Source organism: Platalea leucorodia (genome assembly GCF_965183815.1).
Source record: "Platalea leucorodia genome assembly, chromosome: 20".
NCBI lineage: Eukaryota > Metazoa > Chordata > Aves > Pelecaniformes > Threskiornithidae > Platalea > Platalea leucorodia.
The window spans coordinates 6,842,712-6,863,350 of NC_138842.1; the positions used below are offsets into that span (position 1 = coordinate 6,842,712).

Here is a 20,639-nt window from a genome sequence, read left to right on the forward strand (position 1 = left end):
TCCCAAGGGATTTTGTATTACCACCAAACTCTGCAATTTGTGCCATCATTGCACAACTTGAGCTATCTTTTTTTTTTTGTCTAAGAGAGTGAGATCTGTTATCACAAAATAGGAACCAACAAAGATCATGACTTAATTCACCAGAATCTCTGCTTTTTGATGGTGGTGGTGTTTTCCTCCCCTTTAGAACCAAAGGATCGCTTCTGAGGTATCCAAAGATCTGAAAGGTTCTCAAACCTGCCTTATTGTGCCACCGGACCACATCCGTGGGCGCAAATTTAGAAACAGTCCAGGAGGTTTCTTTTGTTACTAAGGCACATGTTACTAAGTTTGTGTAAGGCATGTGTCATCAATTACATATGTGAGAGGAAAGACAGAAAATTCAGAGGCAGAGTAATTAATGCAAACTAAAGGACGAATATTAAGCCTAGCATTGGGATTGTTATATAAAACAACCTATGTTATTAGCATTTCAGGGTGTTATAAAGTACTTTCCTGCTGGGAAAAAAAGCCTGTATGCATAAATTTGTTATGTTCTTTTGATTTGCTAGCAGATTGCAACAACTGTATAATCTTGTTTAGCCTGTGGCTCTCTGCTAAATTTAAATTGTCTTGCACTCTACCTCTTTCATTATACTTTGAAGCTGAACTGCGTAGGAACATAAAGAGATGTGTTTCTTGTCTTGATTACTTGACTGACATGAAAAGTCTGCAAATTTCCTTGCCTCATTTTCTGTATCTGTTTGAAAATTATGGATTTTCCCTGACTTTTACTAAGGTCGTCTTAAAAAATGTTGCTGATATAGAATTGTCTCAATTTAGCTAAAAGGTGAGAATGCTGAATCATGAAAAAGAAACCCCTCTATTATTTGTTCAGGCATTTGAGTGAAACAGTGATAATAAAAGAAAAAAGTGTGACTAAAATTTATTCCCTCTGAAAGGTTTCCTGTGACACTGGCAACATTTTCCTAGCACCAGTTGTTCATAGTGCCTTTCTAGGATAAGTGTTCCAAGGACTTGATTGTGTAAATCAATATTTAACAAAGAAATTACACTTTCTTCATGTCAGCAAAAAACCACCCTCGAATTGTAGAATCTATTTCTAAATAGAATCTATTTCTAAAGGTGTCTTTGGGAAATCAACAGATATGCAAGAGCATGCACAGTCCACAGTTGCTTTTCTCCCTTACCTCCCTTTGACAAGCCTTTCTCCACTGCTTTTCTCCATTTCTTTTTCCCTGTGTTTTCTGTCACTTCTTTTATGTCCTCCTTTGCTTCTTTGCCTGTTAGCAAGGAAGTGGGTGGCTGAGCCCCTGACAATGGGAAATCAACAAGCAAGATGGAACAAGGAGTCAAGTACGGGGACTTCCCAGCAGACACAAGGCAAGTGCAACAACTTCAGAAATCAGTGTGCGACACTCAGGTGAGCTGAGGGGTTCAACCCTAGTGAAGGCAGAGGGTAAAGGCTAGAGTCTGGATGGCAGAAATCAATAGCTACAGCAACTTCAGTTCGGGGTGGGGAGATGGGCAAAGCTGGTTTGCTTGCCCTGTTGTTCCAACCTCTGATTTTCAGGGACCATATTGTGGCCCGTACCTTGCGCCAGCGAATTTCCACATCAGCTGTATGGTTATTCTGAATTTGCTTGAATCCTCAGGGAAAACAGGATTCTTGCTTCACTCTCCCTGCTTGAAGAATACTGACTGTGAGCATTCTGTTCATTGACGTCCACCCTTAAGTCTGGTCCTGAATGTCCTTCTAAGTCAAGCAATTAGACTGTGCAGTTGCATGTGGAGACAAATGTTGGTGGTCCCTGTGCCTTGGATTTGAATGCACAGGTTAAAGTCAAAGTGGATTGGCTATATCCAGTGTGATTTCAATTTAATGGCTAGCAAATGGCTTCTGTTTTCCTCCATTCATTGTTAAGATTTTCTGCCCTACCCATTGCTATTTAAGTACAATTTCATGTCTGATTCATTGCTGCCCTACTCAAAGCAGAAAGGATTCTTTAGAAAAGATTTGAGGAAAAATTACAATGCTGTATTTGGCACTGCCTCTGCTCTGATGTGCCAAAGAAAGTTTAGATCTTAAGCCTATTTTTAAAGTTTTGTGGTAAAATGGAAATTACAGTCCAGAAATGAGATTTTTGAGATGGCAGGTTGCAATCTTGTACTGATTTTCAGGTATTATGCTCAAGCAAATACAGTAAGCCCCATTGGGACTGTAGTGCCTTTGTTTTATTGCTTATTCAAGTTCTTCCGTTTTGGAGTGTAATCAGAACAGTAGAGCGGAATCAGTATTTAATTTTATCTACACATTGCACAACATTAAAACCCAGTGCATCTTCTGTCTTTCGCAGAGATTGAACTCTTCCTGGGTAGCTAGATGTTACAACAAGTTGAGCTTTATGACTGAGCTCTTATCTGAAGGTGATACACCATTACTACAATTGCTCACGAACAGTGCATTCAAGTAGGAAGTGTTTGTGTTCCATCTGCTCAGTGCGTTTCAGAGTAGGTGCAGATAAATGTAACGGGTTTTAGTATTAAACTATGATTAAATTTGAAGGGTAGACTTTATTCAGATTTATCCTTTTTTTTTAATAGGGAAGAAGTGTAGGATGTGCAGCTGTGGTGGGTTTTTTTAAACACAGCTATGGTCACTCACAGATTAGCAACAAAATTATTTCCTTTGATGTGTTTATTCTGTATTGTACTGTCCTGCATATGTATTGCAGCAGCTTGATTTTTTTTGAATGAATGCAAGCCTTTCCTTTGCTGACAGGGGGGAATGAGTTGCACTAGGCCCTTCTGGTCTTAGGTCCATGTGCTAATTAGCCTGTGTTGTTTACTGCTGCTGCTACAGATCAAATCTCAGTACATTGCACAGGTAATGAGGTAATGATTCCTTAAAAAAAGAAAAAAAGGGGCAGGTTGTATCAAGTTTCTGTAAAGAACCCATCTGACCAGACTCACCCAACCACCCTTGTGTTTCTTAAATGCTGCATTGCTTTGTAGATGACAATCGCTAGGGAATCCTGCAACAACATCTTGTTTCCAGGCCAGACTAATGATGTGCAATACTGAGGCTGTTCATGTAATACAAGTAAAAGACACATTTTTTTGTGTTGTGCCAAGTTTAGAGGAGGTCGTTGCTTATTGTTGTCTTCTGTTTCTTGTCCTGAATCTCTTCAGAACAAACTCACCAGAGCAAACTTTTTTTTTTTTTTTTTTTGCACCCCTCCCCTCCTTCTCAAAATTGTCCTACAGCGACTTGCCATGTTTCTGAAAACTTCTGCTGTGACTCATCTGGGTATCATAATTTGCTTACATTTTGCATGCATTACTGTCTGGATCTGCAGCTCATTTGAGTGGTTCCCAGAAGGAAAGATAGTATATTATCTTGCTATGCTTGTTTTTTTCTTTCTGGTCTGATAGGACAGGGTATTAATTTACACATTCTTGTTGTATATAGCCTGTTCTCAGACACTTTCTAGACTACGTCTTGAAATGAATTGTAACTAGATGAATTCTAACTAATTCTAATCCTAAGGAAGGATTGCTAAGATGGTCATGTGAATGGCAAGGTTATCACAGGAGAAGGAAAACAAAAAGAATTGGCTTGCTTAGCTTAGGAAGTGACATGATTGCTCACTCTAAATACAACATGTGGTAAACACAAGAGCAGGAGAACTACCAAAGCCACATAACAGTGCTGACATAAGAACAAGGGGGACAAACTGTCCTACGAATAAAGTCCTTCTGTAAATTCAAAGGATTTTTCTAATCATCTGGGCAATAAGCAGTCTTCCAAAGAGGGGATAAGTGCCAGGAAACAGAGTCACTTTTAAGATAGAGAGCATATATATGACTTTCCGGGACAGCAGTTGGGAGGAGATGACCCACAAGGTCTTTTCCAGTCCTGTTCAGGCTCTTTTGTGAAGTTTGTCTTTCTAAATTCCTGTATGTAATTACGCTGCTCTCCAGGAAGTTTCTGCGTAGTGCCACCCTTGGTCATGCCATCTTTGTTTCTGCTTGAATGCAAAAATGTCTGCTTAGGGACATGTTGCTCTCATTTTTCTGCATATTTTACATCTTTCCAAACTTTAGCTTGGCCTCCTAAAGCTGCATTTCTGCAAATACTGATAGCAGTCACTAAACCTGCCAGGTGTTATTTGATGTGAAAAGCCTTTACTTCCTTATGTCTAAGGAAATACTCTGAAGCAGTAGTGCTGGGATCAGATTGAGTGCTTCATATAGGATTTAATCAGAACTTAATTGAATTTTAAGAGGGAGAGGATGTTGCCGGTTTGAGGTTAATTGCTTTAGCCCTGTAGCCTGAATTCTTTATCTAGCTGACTTACCATATTAGAGATCTAAAGAAGGATTTGAGGATTGGCAAGCCAGAGAACTCATTGAAGGGATCTTGCAGTTTACCTTCCTGCATGCCTAACAGCCATTCTGTCTGTGGCTGTTTTGAAGAAGCAAGCTTGGAAAAATGCTGTCTGCCAACTCAGTTCTTTTGCAAATATTCTCCTGTATGAAACAGCAAATTTCCTCTGTAGATGTGAACACATGGTTTCAGAGGCTCACAGGTAAATTGTGCAGCAGCTTCACTTAATCACCTGGATTAAAGAACGTAGGCTAGAAGAAGCAGTGGTGAAAGTGACTAGTATAACCAGAACAAAGTGCTACGTCAAAAAATCAGAACGAAGTTCAGTATCAGTGTGGGTTCTGTTTAGTACGTGCTCTTGTCTGTACTAGACCTGGTTCAGGAATAGATTTCTGTATGCCATGCAGTCCATTTTTATCAGTGTTCCACTTACACCTAAATCTTCATCAGTTCTAGTTTAGTTCAGGGCTCAATGGTCTTACGGTGAGGATAGAGCAGCGTAGCAAAGCAACTCCACTGATCTGTGGACCTGAAGCCTGTGATAGATGAGGAGGTGATAGCATTGGGAGGGAAGGCAACAGCCTGTGTACTTTCTAGGTAAATCCACCTCTGCAGCTAAATGGATTGCTAAAACAATCCTTGTGTTGATGAGGCTTTGCAAGCCAGGCTACTGGAGCCAATAACTAACTCTTTGCTGTTAGCACACAGCGTTCCAATCAGTTCATGCTTTTTTGACGCTTTTGTCCTATTCCTGTGCCTCATAAGGGGGATAATTGCATTCAAACAAGAGGCTCCATCAGAAATGATCCTTTTCTGCTATTGCTTTTTTACTTACCAGGTAAATCTGTTTAATCTGTTTTGTTCTGTCCCATAAACGTATTTCAGCTCAGTTTCATTTGTGATCTTCCTGACTTCCATTTTTTTGGGGGGGTGCAGGTTGGTTTGGTGATTTTTTTTTTTTTTTTTTTTTTTGTGTGTGTGTGTAAGCAGAAAAGCCAATGATTGCTTTTTGAGCTTTTTGAAATCAGAGAGTACTGATGAGTTTGAGAACTGACCTGTACACCTTTCAATAGCCTATGACCTTCTGGTCTACTGTATTTCAAATAATGCCAACTTAGCAGAGTCCTCCATATGCAGGGTAGTGAAAACATGACAACCTATACTCCAAAAACTCTGTGTTCTTTAACATCGTGTTCATAACATTTGTGTAACAAGCTATGGCTTCCCTGAATTTAGAGGAGTCCTCTGGGCTGTTCTGTGGGATGTTCTTCCTAGTAAGCTGCTTTCCTTTTCTTTTTCTAGAAGAGCCTTTGTACTAAGGACAGAAAAACTGTGGTTTTTTGGTTTTGTTTTTTTTTTTTTTTAATTAAGTAGAGGATGTTGTACAGTTTTGTTAAAAGTAGCACATCGTTTTGAAGGAACCTCATACCACTATATATCCCCTCCCCTAAACTCCCAAGCTGGGAGATCCTGAATTTTGGCTGACTATTCAAGTTAAAAGGAATTTCTTCACTGTGAAATGGTCAGCATTAGGAAAGCCATGCATTAGCTTTAGCTGCAAAAAATGCTGCTGCTTACTGTGAGCAGCCTTATAGCACAATTTTTCAGAAACCCTTGGTTAAACCCAGCTCAGATTAAGTCCTAGCCAGAGGCGTCTGAGGCAGCACCAACTGTGATTTGACCTGGATACCACTTCTTGTTAAATTGTACGTTGCCACATTGGTGACTTCATCCATAAGCAGCAGTGACCATAAGCACAGGGAGGGTTGTGATGGCATAGCGCAGGCTAGAGGCCATACGCAGTGATCCTCGCATCCGATCTGATAGCACGGAGTTGAAATGAACCATATCTTTAATTGCAGTGCTCCAAACCTCAAAGCAATGGACAGTGCTTGTCCCTGTCCTCTGTGTTCAGCTTGCTCCATGCTGTGTTGGTTCTCCTTTCCTGTGTATGCTTTACTGCAAAAGCTTTTTCAGTCAAGGACTTTACAAAAAAGTTTTCTTACTTTGCAAACAAAAAGGGAGAAAACCTGGGCCTACAGAAGAATCAATAATGAATATGGCTACAAAGATTAAAGGCCAAACATTAGTGACTGAACAGTAGAAAGGCCTTAGGAAGATTTCAAATGCAGCAAAAGTAAAAAAGCCAGCAGCATATCCTGCTTAAGTATCATGATCTCTCTCTAATGTGTTCCGTGTTGTTTTTCTGCACTGCACTTTATGTTTGAAAACACCTTGGGTGATGGCTGATTAGATTACAAGTCCTGGGAAAACGTCCCAGTATGTACGGTTTCTTCTCTTTAACTCACCTGTGATTGTGATACCGAGGTGGAGTTAGAGGGTGTTATAGAATGCGGTTTTTCTACCTGAGGTGTCCCCAGCTCTGCCCCGCTTTTGGCAACACTGTCATCTAAAGCCAACATGCACTGCTTTACAAGGTGCCTAATTACATTGTGGCTTTGATCTGCTTGTGGCTTTGATCTGCAACAGTCAGACTAGCTCCTTTCTGTCACTTTCTTCAGCAGACTGCTTGTCAGAAATCACTGGGAGATTATTTTTAGGGCTCCCTCTCAACATTACCCTGTGTATCGTCCCAACTTGGAACAGATTTCTTTTTGCAGCCTCATAGGTTCTTATAATAAATATCCATATGCTACTTGTTCCCAGTTACTTATTGAAATAAATTGCAACTATAAGCTTCTCTAATTAAAAGAAAAGTTCTCTTCTTTCCTATCATCATGTATTTTATTGCCTCCTTTGGACTGCAGAACAGGTGTCTCTAATGGATTAACTACAGTAGAGTTAAATCCACTGGATTTTCAGCTCCCTGTGGACGCGTGGGGTATTATGGGAGCACAGCTGTAGTTTGAATATCCACTACAGCTTGGCTACTTGCAGATTGTTGAATACTATTCTCCTAGACATCCAATCTCAAGCTCTAGCAATTGTCTGTTTATCCAAGTGAAAATCTTAGCTACCTGCTTTTTGTTGTCGCTGTTTTCTTTGTAGGTTTAAAGAATTTCCTGCCCAGCCCATCAAAAGAGCAAATCACCTTCCACAGCCCCAAGGGTTTGCAATGCATCGCACCCTTAATGCAGACGGTAGAGGAGACCCCTCAGCCCATCCCAGCGAAGATCAAAGGACATATTCCCAAATGGATTAATGGCAATCTTCTGAGGAATGGTCCTGGGAAGTTTGAATTTGGCGAGGAGAAGTAAGTCCAGGTTTGGTGAGTTTGTCAAATGATTCTGGCCTGAGCTCTGCCTAAACCTAAAGGGGACCCCTGCAAATGACTCACCACTGTTTGGAGCACCTTGTAGTTTCTTTTTGAGTAAGGCAAGGAAGAAATGCTTATGTTATCATTCTTTTAAGAACAGTTGCTCCCTCATCTGGAAACTCTCAGTGGGCTCTCTGAAAATAGGAGCATGGTTAACTTATTAAGGTTGGAGACGCTGAGTCACAGAGAGGCTGTGACCTGCTCAGAATGATATAATGAGGGAACAGAGCCAGGGATTAAGACATCCACACTCCTAGTCCTTTGTCATTAACAAAAGTCCACCCCACGAGCACTCTGAAATCTGGGGCAGGACTTGTAAAGTTGATTGCACTAAATTGTGTGAGTTGCTTTAGAAGCAAATCCACCTAATTTTAAAAATAATGTATTAAAATATTTCAAGAAGGCAACTACTGCCTTTGGCTTGCAATCTGTCATTCTAGCTAATTGACAAACCTAGCTCTTCTTCCAACAAAGCTGATGTCACCAACTGCCCAAAGGTGATCGTCTTATCATATTTCCAGAGATAGACCATAAGGTTTTCTCCAAGTCTCAGAGATTTCGCATTTCAGAGAGCACAACATCCTGCAAAGAGCTGAGAGCTAAAGGCTCCTTCTTGTGCGGTTGGGCTTTCAGTAATAATTTCTATTCTTGTTGTACAGTAAAGCACAATTTCTACTCCCTATGCAGACGTCTGCAGAGTGGTTGGTTTACCAGTATAGTTTCCCCCCAAAGCTTATATATAGCATTTTCAGAAGTCCCTGAGGTCCACTTTCAAAAGTAACATAGGGAGCCCAAATCTCACTGAAAGTCAGCATCTAACTTCAGGTCCCACAACTGCAAATACACTTGATTTGTTTCACTCAATTCAAATGTTTTGCCAGACTTGTCACAAGGCTATGCATGTTTAAGTGTTCATGTGATCTGGGCGTTAGCTTTTTACAAACAATAATAAACCTAAAGGCAAGAGGGAACAGTATAGTAGAACATCATATAGTGCCCAACTTTTGTTCTCTTATTTATCTCTTCTTGAAGATTTAACCATTGGTTTGATGGCATGGCCCTGTTGCATCAATTCCAGTTGGAGAATGGCACAGTGACATACAGGAGCAAGTTTCTGCAGAGCAATTCCTACCTGACTAACAGCCAGCACAACCGCATCGTGGTCTCAGAATTTGGGACCCTGGCAATGCCAGACCCATGCAAGAGTGTCTTTGGGCGCTTCATGTCACGCTTTGAGATGCCACGTAAGAGGTTTTCTAAGAAATAAGAAATGTTCTGAGATTTCTTAGGGAACTTGTGGTTGGGTTTAAAGGGAGATGTGAGGAAGTCTGGCAGGCCTGTTCTGAGCCCATGTTTTTCTTAAAAGATGACCCTTTGAAACAACAACAAAAAATGCAAGTTGGTGTCAGACTTAGCTGGGAGAGGCACATTCAGTTTAATGTTTTAGTGCCACTTCAGCTCACTCATTTCCAGAGTTTGTTGCGAATTTCCAACAGAAATCTTTCCCCAAAGAACACCCTGTGCAGTCCTGATAATGAGCATTACAATCTGCTGTTCTACCTGAGACACAGCTTTGCCCTTAGGACACCTTGCCTTGCTAAGCTTGTAGAGTAAGTGGGCTAATCCTTCCCTTCCTGTACTAAGGTGCAGGAGATGATATGAGTAGGGTGAGAGACGGTATTGCACAGGAATGGAAGTACCATTACCTATAGGGTTCTGTGTATGTCAGGAAAGCAATAGGCTTAAATGCAAGCAAAGCACTTTCCACTAAAACCAGAACAGACCTAAAGTTTGCAGCTTGTTGCTCGTGTGTGTGACCATCTTCTGCTTCTTATCTTCCCCGAGGAGATGGATCCTGTCCTGCCATGTCATCTGTTCTCTTCAAAGGTGCTCATACTTTCACTCACTGGCCTGCCGAGCTCCCCAAGTCCCCACCCCACCCCCAGCTCTCTCAGTAAATTTCAAAACTCTCTACATTCCCCATCTTCTTTTCCAAGGTCCAGCAGGTTGTTCCTGCATACCCTTGCCTGTTTGACTCTTTACACATATGTAGGCTATTCCTTACTACAAGAAGGCCTGTCCTCCGGGCTTTTCCTGTACCAGCTTCAGGCTCCACGTTCACCACACACACACACAATGTTCAATTGGGGGAATCACTTTTTCCTCAGCTCTTCTCAGCCACCTGGCTAGTGAGTCTCAGCTCCCCTAGGAGTAGCAAGAACAGCTCTGGCTGTTGTGCACATGTAGCTCTCAAAAGGCATCTCCCTGACTCAGTTTTAAAGCGGAAGAGAATAGGGAAGAAGCAGCATTCCCTATCCAAGACCTGTCACACAAATAGCATCTCTGCCCTCCCCTCAGGCCAAGTTGTAGCTTCAAGTCTTGCCTCTCTTGTTTCCAATGCTGTAAATCAAATATGGCAGTCTTCATATGGCTGTCAGAGAAGAGAAGAGGACTTTGGCTAGGAAGGAAAGGGAGAAGGGTATGAAGAAATAAGAGGTCAGAAACAAAGGGCATATGGAAGTATGAAGATTATCTTGGCTTCACTGCAATGATTTCCACAGGAACCAGTCCTTGTCCTTTTATCCTGAACTCACCTGTGCTGACAGTTTCCTAAGTGCCTTTGTAGATCAGTGGGATATTTCTAATCAAACACAGAGGGATTAGTGTCATTTGAAATGGGTTTATTTGTTTAAACATGTCTAACTTGCTATAATGTGATGTGAGCTTAAACAGAGCTGTTTACAACTCCTGGATTTCGTTTCAGAACCGAGTGACAATGCCAGTGTGAACTACGTTGTGTATAAAGGAGACTATTATGTCAGCAATGAGAACATCTTCATGTACAAAGTGGACCCAGAAACGCTTGAAACGAAGGAAAAGGTGTGGGCAGGTGGAATAAGGGGGATAAGCTTATGGTACGGGAGAATCACTCCTTGCTGTTTCTAAGAGCAGTGAGGGGGAACCCAGATTCCAAAAGACATGATCAGTGCAGCTCTGGGCCATAACCATAAGCATCCCTTCGTGGTGTGCTCGAGTCCTTGAAAAATCTACTTAGCAATAAGGCAGCTCTCATGAGCGAAGATTCAGTCACTGCCCACTGTAGCAAGCAAGGCGAGAGACGGATATAGACTCATTTCCGTTTGGGTACAGCTGGCATTCTTCCAGTACGCTCACTACTTGTCTGGACTTGTCTGTACATACAGGAAGAAATTAACATCACTGATCTCAGAACTGTATTCTTGCCCTGTCTCTTCATTCTTCCTATCTGTTCCCTTTATCTCCTTCTTACACCCCCGGCTTTAACACTCCAAAATGGCCCTTCAAAGTCTTGACTGAAACCTCTGTGGCAAATGGATGGTGAAGTCAATGTAAAGTCAAGTCAAAGTTCAGCTGCCACTTTATTTTCTCCCATGCTAGCAAATGACCAAAAAGTCAGAGTAGAAGTCTTCCCATATGTTCTGTGCATTGTCTCACAGCAGTGTGGCTGTATTTGAGGGAAGAATATGGCTTGTGAAATGACAGCGTAAGCTATATGTCCCCCTGCCTGCACCTTCAGAGGGGATTTGGGTATTTGCTGGGCTGGACAACTGTGAGAAGGACCGAGGAAGGATTCTACCATTCCTGAGGCAGTATTAACTACTGTGCCTGTATGTTACCACATACCATTTAATACCACAAAATACCAGGCTCGGTACAATGCCAGGCGGCATTCCAGGAGTCCCCCCCTCCCTGCAGGATCAGTTGTGAGTCATGAAGAAACTCTGTTTATGAAGTATAGCGTGCTACTTGCATATTGAAATGGAGAGTTTGATGATTTGCTATTTTATCTGTTTTGTAAACCAGAGTGCAGTGATGAAAAGATGCATGGGTATTTTTAGTTTGAATGTTCAGCTCTGTTGATCCATCTTGCATTAAAAAAAATCCCCTTAAGCTGCTTTTTAGATGCAGACTGGTATTTTTTGGCTAAGTGAAGAAATGGAAGGGATGACATTTAAAATCTCTGATTTGAGATGCCTTAAAAGGACATGGTTTTCTAAGCTTCCAGTGGTGTGGTACTCTTTTCTACCGGGACCTTCCAAAGGGTCTCGGTTGGATACTTGAAAGCCGTTTTTTTAAACTTTTGCAAAATAAGTGTATTTTCTATGCTTTAATGTTTCAATTGATCTTCCTCCAACTTTTTCCTTCAGACTTTCTTCCCACCATATCCCCTCCACTGTCTGAGGCCAAACCACACCCTAGCCCAGGAACATTAACACTGCTCACAATTGTACCTTTGCCCAAACTGTTCCTCCTAGCTGTAGACAGTGAAGCCAAACTGTTTTCTCTGTGAGGAGAGTAAACACTCACTGTCAGTTAGCTATGGGTTCTTTCAAAAAACTTGGTGATTTTTTGGGGCAGTGACTATCTCCTCATGCACATCTGTCTGTGGTTATTACATGGGGTCCTAGCTAAAATGCTCATATAGGCAACATTCTCATTGTGTCAGCACTTCCTGCCGTTAGTAATGTTCATGTCTCCCAGAGAAATGGCTAGTGCTATATTAGTCCCATTTTACTGGCAGGACTAGCACAGAGAGAAACACCATCATTAATTTGCAAGGATTTCAGGAAGATTGCCAGCAAAATGAAGGCTTAAGTCCAGATCCCACATTAGGGCCGTAATCATCAAGCTGTTCTTCCTCAGATTTTCACAAAACCAACATTTAGAAAGACTGTGGCTTGCTGCAGAGCAACAGGAAACTTCTATACTGACTGAAATCTTTGGCATTTGCAGGTAGACTGGAGCAAATTTGTTGCAGTGAATGGGGCCACTGCTCATCCTCATTATGAGTCTGACGGGACAACATACAACATGGGCAACTCCTATGGGAAACATGGTAAGACTGAGCATGAGCAGGCCTGGCTTGTGGGCAGGGTGTACAGGCTGCTGCTTGCTGCTGCTTCAAGGAGCAGTTGTTGAAGAAACTTCAGTGTCTAAAGGGGCCTTGGAATTGCTGTTTCTCTTTGTGTTAAAATGATGGCAAACCAGCCAATTTCATCATATTTCAGGGTGTCAGTCTGTGCCATAAAAATGGCTTCTCTCAGCAATTAGTTTCAGATGCTTCTGACTTTGGCCTGTGAATATCCAACAGATTCCCCTCTTCCTCTCCCAAGCTTTGGTGGAAAAGAGGAGCATGATTTTTAAAGCCCCATCCAGCGTTGAAGCCTCACCCAAAGAATTTGACAATTAGCCATATGTTTTCCACTTAAAATAATTGGCTTTTGATAAGGACCATAAGGGTTTATACAGGAGAGAAGGTGGAATTTATTACCATGACCTGGCTATCTTACACTAAAGCTGAATTTTCTGGGGTATTTTTCTTCTTCCCAAAACTATGAGCGTTACATCTAATTGGGATCTAGTTACGTTGACATGGCTGCTCAGAGCTAGCATTCACTGTTCGTTACATGACAGCCTTCTTTTTCAGGTGCCTGAGGCCTGTGAAGACAGCCACTGCCCTTTATTAAGATACCTCAGGAAGGTTTCAGTTCACTGAACAGTTGCCCAGTTTTGATCATTTTTCATTCTTGCTGTTTTCATTTCCTTTTGGCTTCAGCAATACCTGACTTTGCAGCACATGCTGTTTTCAGATGGAGAGACCAAACTATGCATTATTATTCAAATGTGCCATTCTTTCCCACCCATATGCTCAGGTTTATTAAACGAGCATCAGCCATCACTAAGGCTCAAAGTTTTCATTTCCTTTGATACACAAGCTATGAACTTGGTTTTCTTCCTGATCCTGTTATTATAGGATATTGTAAGTGAACATAAGGAATGCATTGCAGACAGTAAAATTAGATGGCAGTCTACTAGACTGAGAAATATCCTTCTACTTCCTTTCAAGCTTCTTTTTTTTTGCTAGGTAATCCTCTATTGATTGTTTTATTGACTTGATAACTGGCTTTTTGTTTTCTGCTTAGTTTAGCTATGGCCGTAGTTCCTAGTATTCAGGGGAAACAGACAGGAACTGAGCCTGAATTTGGTTTCATGAATGTGGACAGTCTCACATCTCAGCGGTGTTGAACACCCTTTCTCCTTTCCAGGGTCTAGGTATAATATCATTCAGGTTCCTCCACAAAAGTCAAACTGTAGTGACACATTAGAGGGAGCGAAAGTGCTGTGCTCCATTGCTCCAATGGATAAGATGAAACCCTCCTACTATCACAGCTTTGGTAAGAATGCTTTCTATCTCAAACTCTGTGGATTTAGCCTACTGTGAGGCAGAAAGGGCTGTTGACTGTCCTCTGCCCCTGAGATTTTTTATCATCTCATTTGCCTAATACTCGGATGATATCCCCGTCCTTTTCTCTTCAGGAATGAGTGAAAACTACATCATTTTCATTGAGCAACCCATCAAGCTGAATATATTGCAGATTATCACTTCCAAACTCCGTGGGAAAGCCATTTCTGAAGGGATAAGCTGGGACCCTCAGTACAATACTCGCTTCCATGTGGTGAATAAGCATACTGGAGAGGTAGGTGGATCTTTGGCTTTTCCAGCAGCTGTGCAGCTCTAGCTGGAATCTTAGATCTCAAGAGGAGCACTGGGTAGCAGCCACAGACAGCTGTACGAATCAGTCCAGAAGTTATTGCAATATAGGCTTTATAAGGGTGGCTGTAGGTTTATTAGAAATGGGATTACTTCATGCATTTTCCTCTCTATTGATTCATTTCTTTGCCAGCCCTAAAAGAACAGACAGAAATAAGCAGTTTGGGGCTCCTGGGACTGCAGCACAGGGACTGAAATGCAGTTCCCAAGTACTATAGAGTACAAAAAGGTCAATCATAACCTGGGAATGATGCTATAGGGATGGAGTCATGACAGCAAGGGGCCTATCCTGGGCTGCTTTATGTTTTGGCTTTTCTTCATCTGGTTTTGCCTACTTACTGTCTTAAAGCAGCCATTCCGTAGTAACACAAGGACACAAGACAAATACCAAGGAATGAGTGGGGAATTAAATGGGGGAGAGAAAACTCTTTGAGGTGTGGCTAGGATCTTTAGAGAGGAAATTTAGCCTCTCTTATGGTCACTGTAGGTGCTGCCAGGGCAGTGGTACAGTAAGCCCTTTGCTACTTTCCATCAAATCAATGCCTTTGAAGATCATGGCTGTGTGGTCCTTGATCTGTGCTGCCAGGATGATGGAACAACTCTGGCTACTTACAAACTTCAGAATCTGCGGAGGAGTGGGGAAGGTCTAGATCAGGTAAGATCTCTATATTTGTGTTGCATAGGATCTGATGGGGCCCCATGCTGGTTGAGTTACTTTTCTGAAGCGAGGTTCAGGTTAGTAGAATGGAGAACGCTATGGAGGACCACAAGGGGGAGGATGTGAACTGGGGAAAGGAACCATGACTAGATGGAAAAACTAAAATTATGATCTATTGATACATTGGTATTTTTCTTTCCTTTTAAATCTCTTAGCAGATAATCTCCATGGAGCGTTTCCTTGAAACTTTTAACACTGGTGTGTGACACAGATCTCCATCAGGCTGGCAGAATGTACTTCTCTTTTAAAATCTCATTTTTAATGATACTTATTTTCCATATCCCTGTGTAATAAAACTTTTCCCCCAAGAAAGTATGCAAAATAAGTTTTTGCATGACTTTTAAAGGGCAAATGAAAAAGAAACCCTGTTGTTTAACGGCATTACTTCAGAAAACCAGCCTTTATTATGTAAATCACAGAAACACAAACATCACAGAAACACCTACATTGTTCCTCACATTCACCTCACAACAGCATGTACTTATAAATCACTTATGTCCAACTCTGTCAAAAGCACCATTTAAAGCCATGTAAGAGGCATTATTTTGCATAGGTCATACATTGGAAAAGTGGGGGTGCTTTCAGTTTCTTGTACTGCAGATGTGTTTATTGGAAAACCCACCATATTGTGGGTGAAGGGCAGGCATTTCTACATGTTCAGACAAATCTGAACTTCCTCTGTCTATGTTCTGAGCTGTCTAGAAGCAAGTCAATTAGGACCTGAAAAGTGTATAGTTGTGTCCTTGTAGGGTCATTTTGTTCTGCTTTCCTGTGTTGTTTTTTTTGCAAAGATGTGGTGAACATTAATTCAAGTACAGCATAGTGTTAATAGGACCATTTGCTTTGCAAGCTGATTCCAGCTTTTGTTCAGCCTTCTCTGAGCACAAAAGAGCTGTAATTCGATCTGTCTGAAGGTGTCCTTATGTCAACATTAGGCATGTGTTTCCAACACCCATGTACTTTAACTGACAAGTAGCATAGCCATTAAACTGTATACACACACAAGTGCAAGTCATTTCAGAACAGAATCTTAAATTTACGCTGCACCGAAAGACTAAGGCATGCCTCAGCATGATTAATCCCTTTTCCCCGAATCATGCTTCGTGCTCTTGGTTGCTGACTAAACCATATGTTGCCTGGCGGAGTTCCTCAACCAATCAGTTTACTGTGGCTACATAAAACATAAAAGCTTTGAAAATAGGGTTTCAAGATTAGCACATATGATTAAAGTGAAGTTTCACGTTGAACTGGTCAGTTACAGATTGAAGTAACTGAAAACCACCAAAACAGGGTCCTTGCCACCTATTTTACGTAGAAGGCTTAATATTTGGAAGTATTATGGGTTCTAAACTTGGCCTGAACAAAACTTTAGTGGCAATGGTGGAATTATGCCTCTCATGCAACCTGCTGAATGTCTGCATACTGGGGGCTGCTAGTTTGCTCTCCCCTTTGCTCCCCAAGTAAATCCACCACTACCCTAGGCTTCCCAAACGTGAAGTATATGTGTACCTAAGAAGGGAAGAAGAAAATCATGTGGGCTTACTTCAGGCATTGAACTGAGGTACAGTAGTCTCCTCCTGCTCGCCTTATCATCCAGGGGAGAGGGAGGCTCCTCCAGAGACTGATGTAGAGCATTTAATCAGATATTTCCAGTCATCCTCTGGACAAGCCCCTCCTTCCATTAATTTCACAGAGAGACAACATTTACACTCCAAGATTAACAGCAAACAGTATGGTCGGTGTCTGTATCATGCTGTCATCCACAGATGATCTGAGACAGACAAGCATTTTTTCTTCTGAAGCTTTGTAACTACATGCAGCTTAGATATTTATAAAGTTCTTCTTCTCTGCATTGTTCATATTATTTAAAATAATGTGGAAGTTTCTCAGTGCTTTGTTCAGCCTCAGGCTTCCCAAGTGGGATTGCCACTAATCACCAATAGGGCTGGAGAGGGTGGGTTTCCAGCAGGGGTATCCCCTCTGCTTGCTCAGTGCTATGGAGGTCCCATTTTCTGTAATCCCCCTGTTAGCTCATGATCTTGGTTGGGCAAGAAAGGCCTAAGTCACACAGTCAGTGAGGCATATGTGGACAGGCTGTAAAAAGGATCAATGCAAGTCTGTTCTAACTGAATAAAATATAGCGCAGCATATGTCCCAGTGGTGGATTTGGAGGATAACTGAGTGATTTGCATACCCAACTCAGCATTAATTACTGTGAAAGCAATGCTGACCCATTTAATTGGTTGTCTTTTTGTTTTCTACTGTAAAGTACTGGAACAAGCAGAGCCCTTACCAGAACTTGGTAAAACACATAACAGAAAGAAGATGATGATTTCGGGGTGGGAGGAATGTCTAAAACTTTAGAATTGTTCCCCAAAATGGCACTTAGCCTGAAATGCCACTGTCGTCTCTCCATCACCATAACCTTCTGTCTCTGTAATAGATTTATGCCTCAATATCTCGAGCTTTCCCTCGTCGCTTTGTTCTCCCACTGAATGTGAATTCAGACACACCTGCGGGGAAGAATCTGAACCCACTGTCTTATACATTGGCAAGGGCTGTGAAAGATGCAGATGGCAAGGTATGTATTAAAGACTTACATAACTGCATTTATGGCTGTGGTGAGATTGCCTGCAACAATTATCATGCTGTGCTATTACCTTCTCAGATCTTGTCCACCAAGGAAGCAAGCAAGCAAGGTTTGGTCATTACTAAGACGGGACTTAGTATTTTAGTACAAAGACTACCATGTTGCCTTAAATGAGAGAGCAAAGACAGATTGTGACTTACCAAAAATGCCCAAATGGATTATGAGCCTTTACAATAATTGGCCAAACTTCAGCTTCTTCATTGACAAAATGCTCCGTGCTTTCACCTGGGTACAGAACTGTTCTTTGCTTCCAGCTCTGAATAGCCCTACAGAGTGGCCTTCGGTGGTATAGAACACGTGTTGTCCACTATGAGTGGAGCCATCTCTGTGTGTACTTTGTACGTCAGATTGCTGAGCGCTGGACCTGGGATTTTCTGAGCAAGGAATGCAGGACTACGTGGACTTGCTCCTGTTTTTCACATCAGACTGATCCTTGAGGTTTCCAAGGTCTGCGATGATGAGTCAGTTCTTTGGGTAAAACAGATAAGGGAGATGGAATTGGTGCTTCCACCTGCCTCAGTGCAATGTCAGGCTCATCTTTAAACATTTCTTCTCCACAATGATTGTGCAGTGGGTTGGTGGGACCAGTCAGATCTTCTGTCCAGTCAAAACTAAACTGACACTCATGTAATGCATACCTCTTCTAGGTGTGGTGCACACATGAAAATCTCCACCCTGAGGGCTTTGAAAAGGTTGGGGGCTTGGAGTTCCCCCAGATCAACTACTCTCAGTACAATGGTAGGAGGTACCGCTACTTCTATGGATGTGGTTTTCGGCATTTGGTTGGAGATTCCTTGATCAAGGTTGATGTGGAGACGAAGAATTTCAAGGTGAGGTGCAGTGAGATGATCTTTTTTCAGCAATGGGAGTCATTCCACTGAACTGGCCTTGAAGATATGTCATTTACTAGGCACTTTACTCTTTAGGGGTCTTCATTCAAATAGGTCTGAGATGAGATTCCTAATTTCATCTCTTACCTAGCACTTTATGAACCTTAGCACCTAAGCACACTTACCAAACAGGAGAGGATGTCACTCCAGGTTCCTAGATAGGTGACAGAACAGAAAGGGTTGGATAAAGTATGCATGTGTCTTCCAGGCCAAAGAGTCATCTCTCAACAGGCAGTACAGAAAATACCCAAGTAGCATAGGCAGTTGGAGAAAAACTGTTGAAATATTTATGACTCGGGCAAGAAACAAGGTTTAGGATATTTCCAACTGCAAACACAAGCTGGAATTTTTCCTGTCTCCCTTAAGCAGGGAATAATGATCTCCAAAGTGTTAAACGCTTATTAATCAGAGACTTTCCTGGAGGCTAGAGAGAGTTAGAAATCCTCAGAAAGAGAGACCAATTTTAATTGTTCTGCTCCAGATACTCATTTTGCAGTAAGAATGCCCTCCTTCACCACAGCTTTGGGGTGCTATGGCTCTGCCTGCAATAGGAGCAGCAGCTATGTCCTCAGGTGGTGATGGTGATAGATCTCCTCTCTGCTGGCATGGCACCTCTTTCTCCGCATTGCCTGGGCACAACATGATCTGCACTAGGGTGGTGTGAAGGTGTCTGTGCCAGCAAGGATGGTGGTGTTTTCTGAACTTGTATCTTATACCTGTGCCACTGCAAACTATTGGGTGAAATGAGTAATAGGAATCCTTTTTACTGCCTGTTTGCATGATGGCTGGCACAATGGGCATGCTGTCACAACACTGGTACCATCATACTACTGGAATCAACAGAATTAATTAAAAGGTTGAACTACAGGTTTCTTGGAGCACAGAGTATGCCTGGGTATCTTTGTGAGCACTCCAACTTGCAACTCTGCTAACTGTAGTAGACAAGTATTAATGAAACACATCCATATGTTACTCTGCTTGCTAGATTTGGCAGGAGGATGGATCCTACCCATCAGAGCCTGTGTTTGTGCCAGTGCCTAATGCCATGGCAGAAGACAGTGGAGTCATCTTGTCTGTTGTGGTCTCCCCCATTGAGGTAACTTATTGCTACGAGTGCATCAAACTCACATAGTACTAGATATACTTTCTAAACCACAAAACTGAATTTGAGGGTCTCTGGCAGATAGTTCTAGCACCATGGTCCCCAAGGTGTGTGCCTCTGCAGCTGCCAAGCACAGCCAGGCAAACTTCAAGTAGGAAGGTACCTTGGAATGTCACTGTTTCTTGAGCGGCATCTGTGACTATCAGTGCTCCTGGCCAACTGTCTTACAGGTTTAGTCTATATGGCCTCGTTGTACCTGACCGTATGGCCTGGTTGTACATTTGGGCTCCCTTGGGGGCGACAGGTGTAGTGGGTTGGACAGTGGAATGAAGTTCATCCTGGGCATTCATTCTGGCTTTCTTTTCATCCTGCAGAACCAAAGTGCTTTTCTGCTTGTCTTGGATGCAGAGACCTTCAGAGAATTGGGGCGAGCAGAAGTCGCAGTGCAAATCCCTTACGGATTCCATGGCATCTTTACTTCCCACTGACTGAAGACCTTGTCACCTCCCATAACTCAGGGCCAGGTCAGGCTCAGAAAGGAACCTCTGCTTTCTTTTACCTCCCACCTTTGCATTATGCCCTGGATGAAGGGACTGCTTTTTCTGTATCATAACCTCTGAGTTCCTGCTGTATTCCTAACAATATACAGCAAAGGGTCTCAGGAAGGCGGAAGCCCCTTCACTCAAACAGCCCACTGCTTTATCTTAATTTTCTGACTATCTTGATAGGCCAGTTAGCAGCAGTTCGCAAAGGCTGCCATGCACAAGGCTTGCAAGGGAGAAAGTGGAAACTAAGACGACCGTTACCTTCCTTTGGTAGCAATGTGCTCTGAAGGGAAGAGAGGTGCTTTGGGCAGTGACTTTGGCTGAAATGCGTAAAGCAGAAGAGAGGAGTAAAACCAACTAGTAACATGTAGGCCCAATGAAGGGACATAATTTCACACCCATTGCATAAAGATTGCCTTCAGTGAACCCCAGAAAGTAGATGCAAACATTCACAGAAGCTGTACTTCTAATGCTT

The 20,639-nt window shown here is 42.2% G+C and overlaps 1 protein-coding gene across 2 annotated transcripts; it reads left to right on the plus strand.

Annotated features, from left to right (window-relative positions):
• Positions 1-7,405: 7,405 nt before the first annotated feature.
• On the plus strand, positions 7,406-20,207 carry BCO2 (beta-carotene oxygenase 2). Of its 2 annotated transcripts, none has more exons than XM_082330584.1 (11): positions 7,406-7,604; positions 8,700-8,911; positions 10,432-10,547; positions 12,441-12,543; positions 13,754-13,882; positions 14,025-14,185; positions 14,747-14,914; positions 17,421-17,558; positions 18,275-18,457; positions 19,503-19,613; positions 19,994-20,207. In XM_082330584.1, the coding sequence occupies exons 1-11, from the start codon at positions 7,483-7,485 to the stop codon at positions 20,105-20,107; spliced, it is 1,557 nt and encodes a 518-aa protein (XP_082186710.1). In that variant the 5' UTR covers positions 7,406-7,482; the 3' UTR covers positions 20,108-20,207. The 2 variants fall into 2 exon arrangements, with proteins under 2 accessions (XP_082186710.1, XP_082186711.1); XM_082330585.1 differs by having other exon boundaries at positions 7,599-7,619.
• Positions 20,208-20,639: the final 432 nt, after the last annotated feature.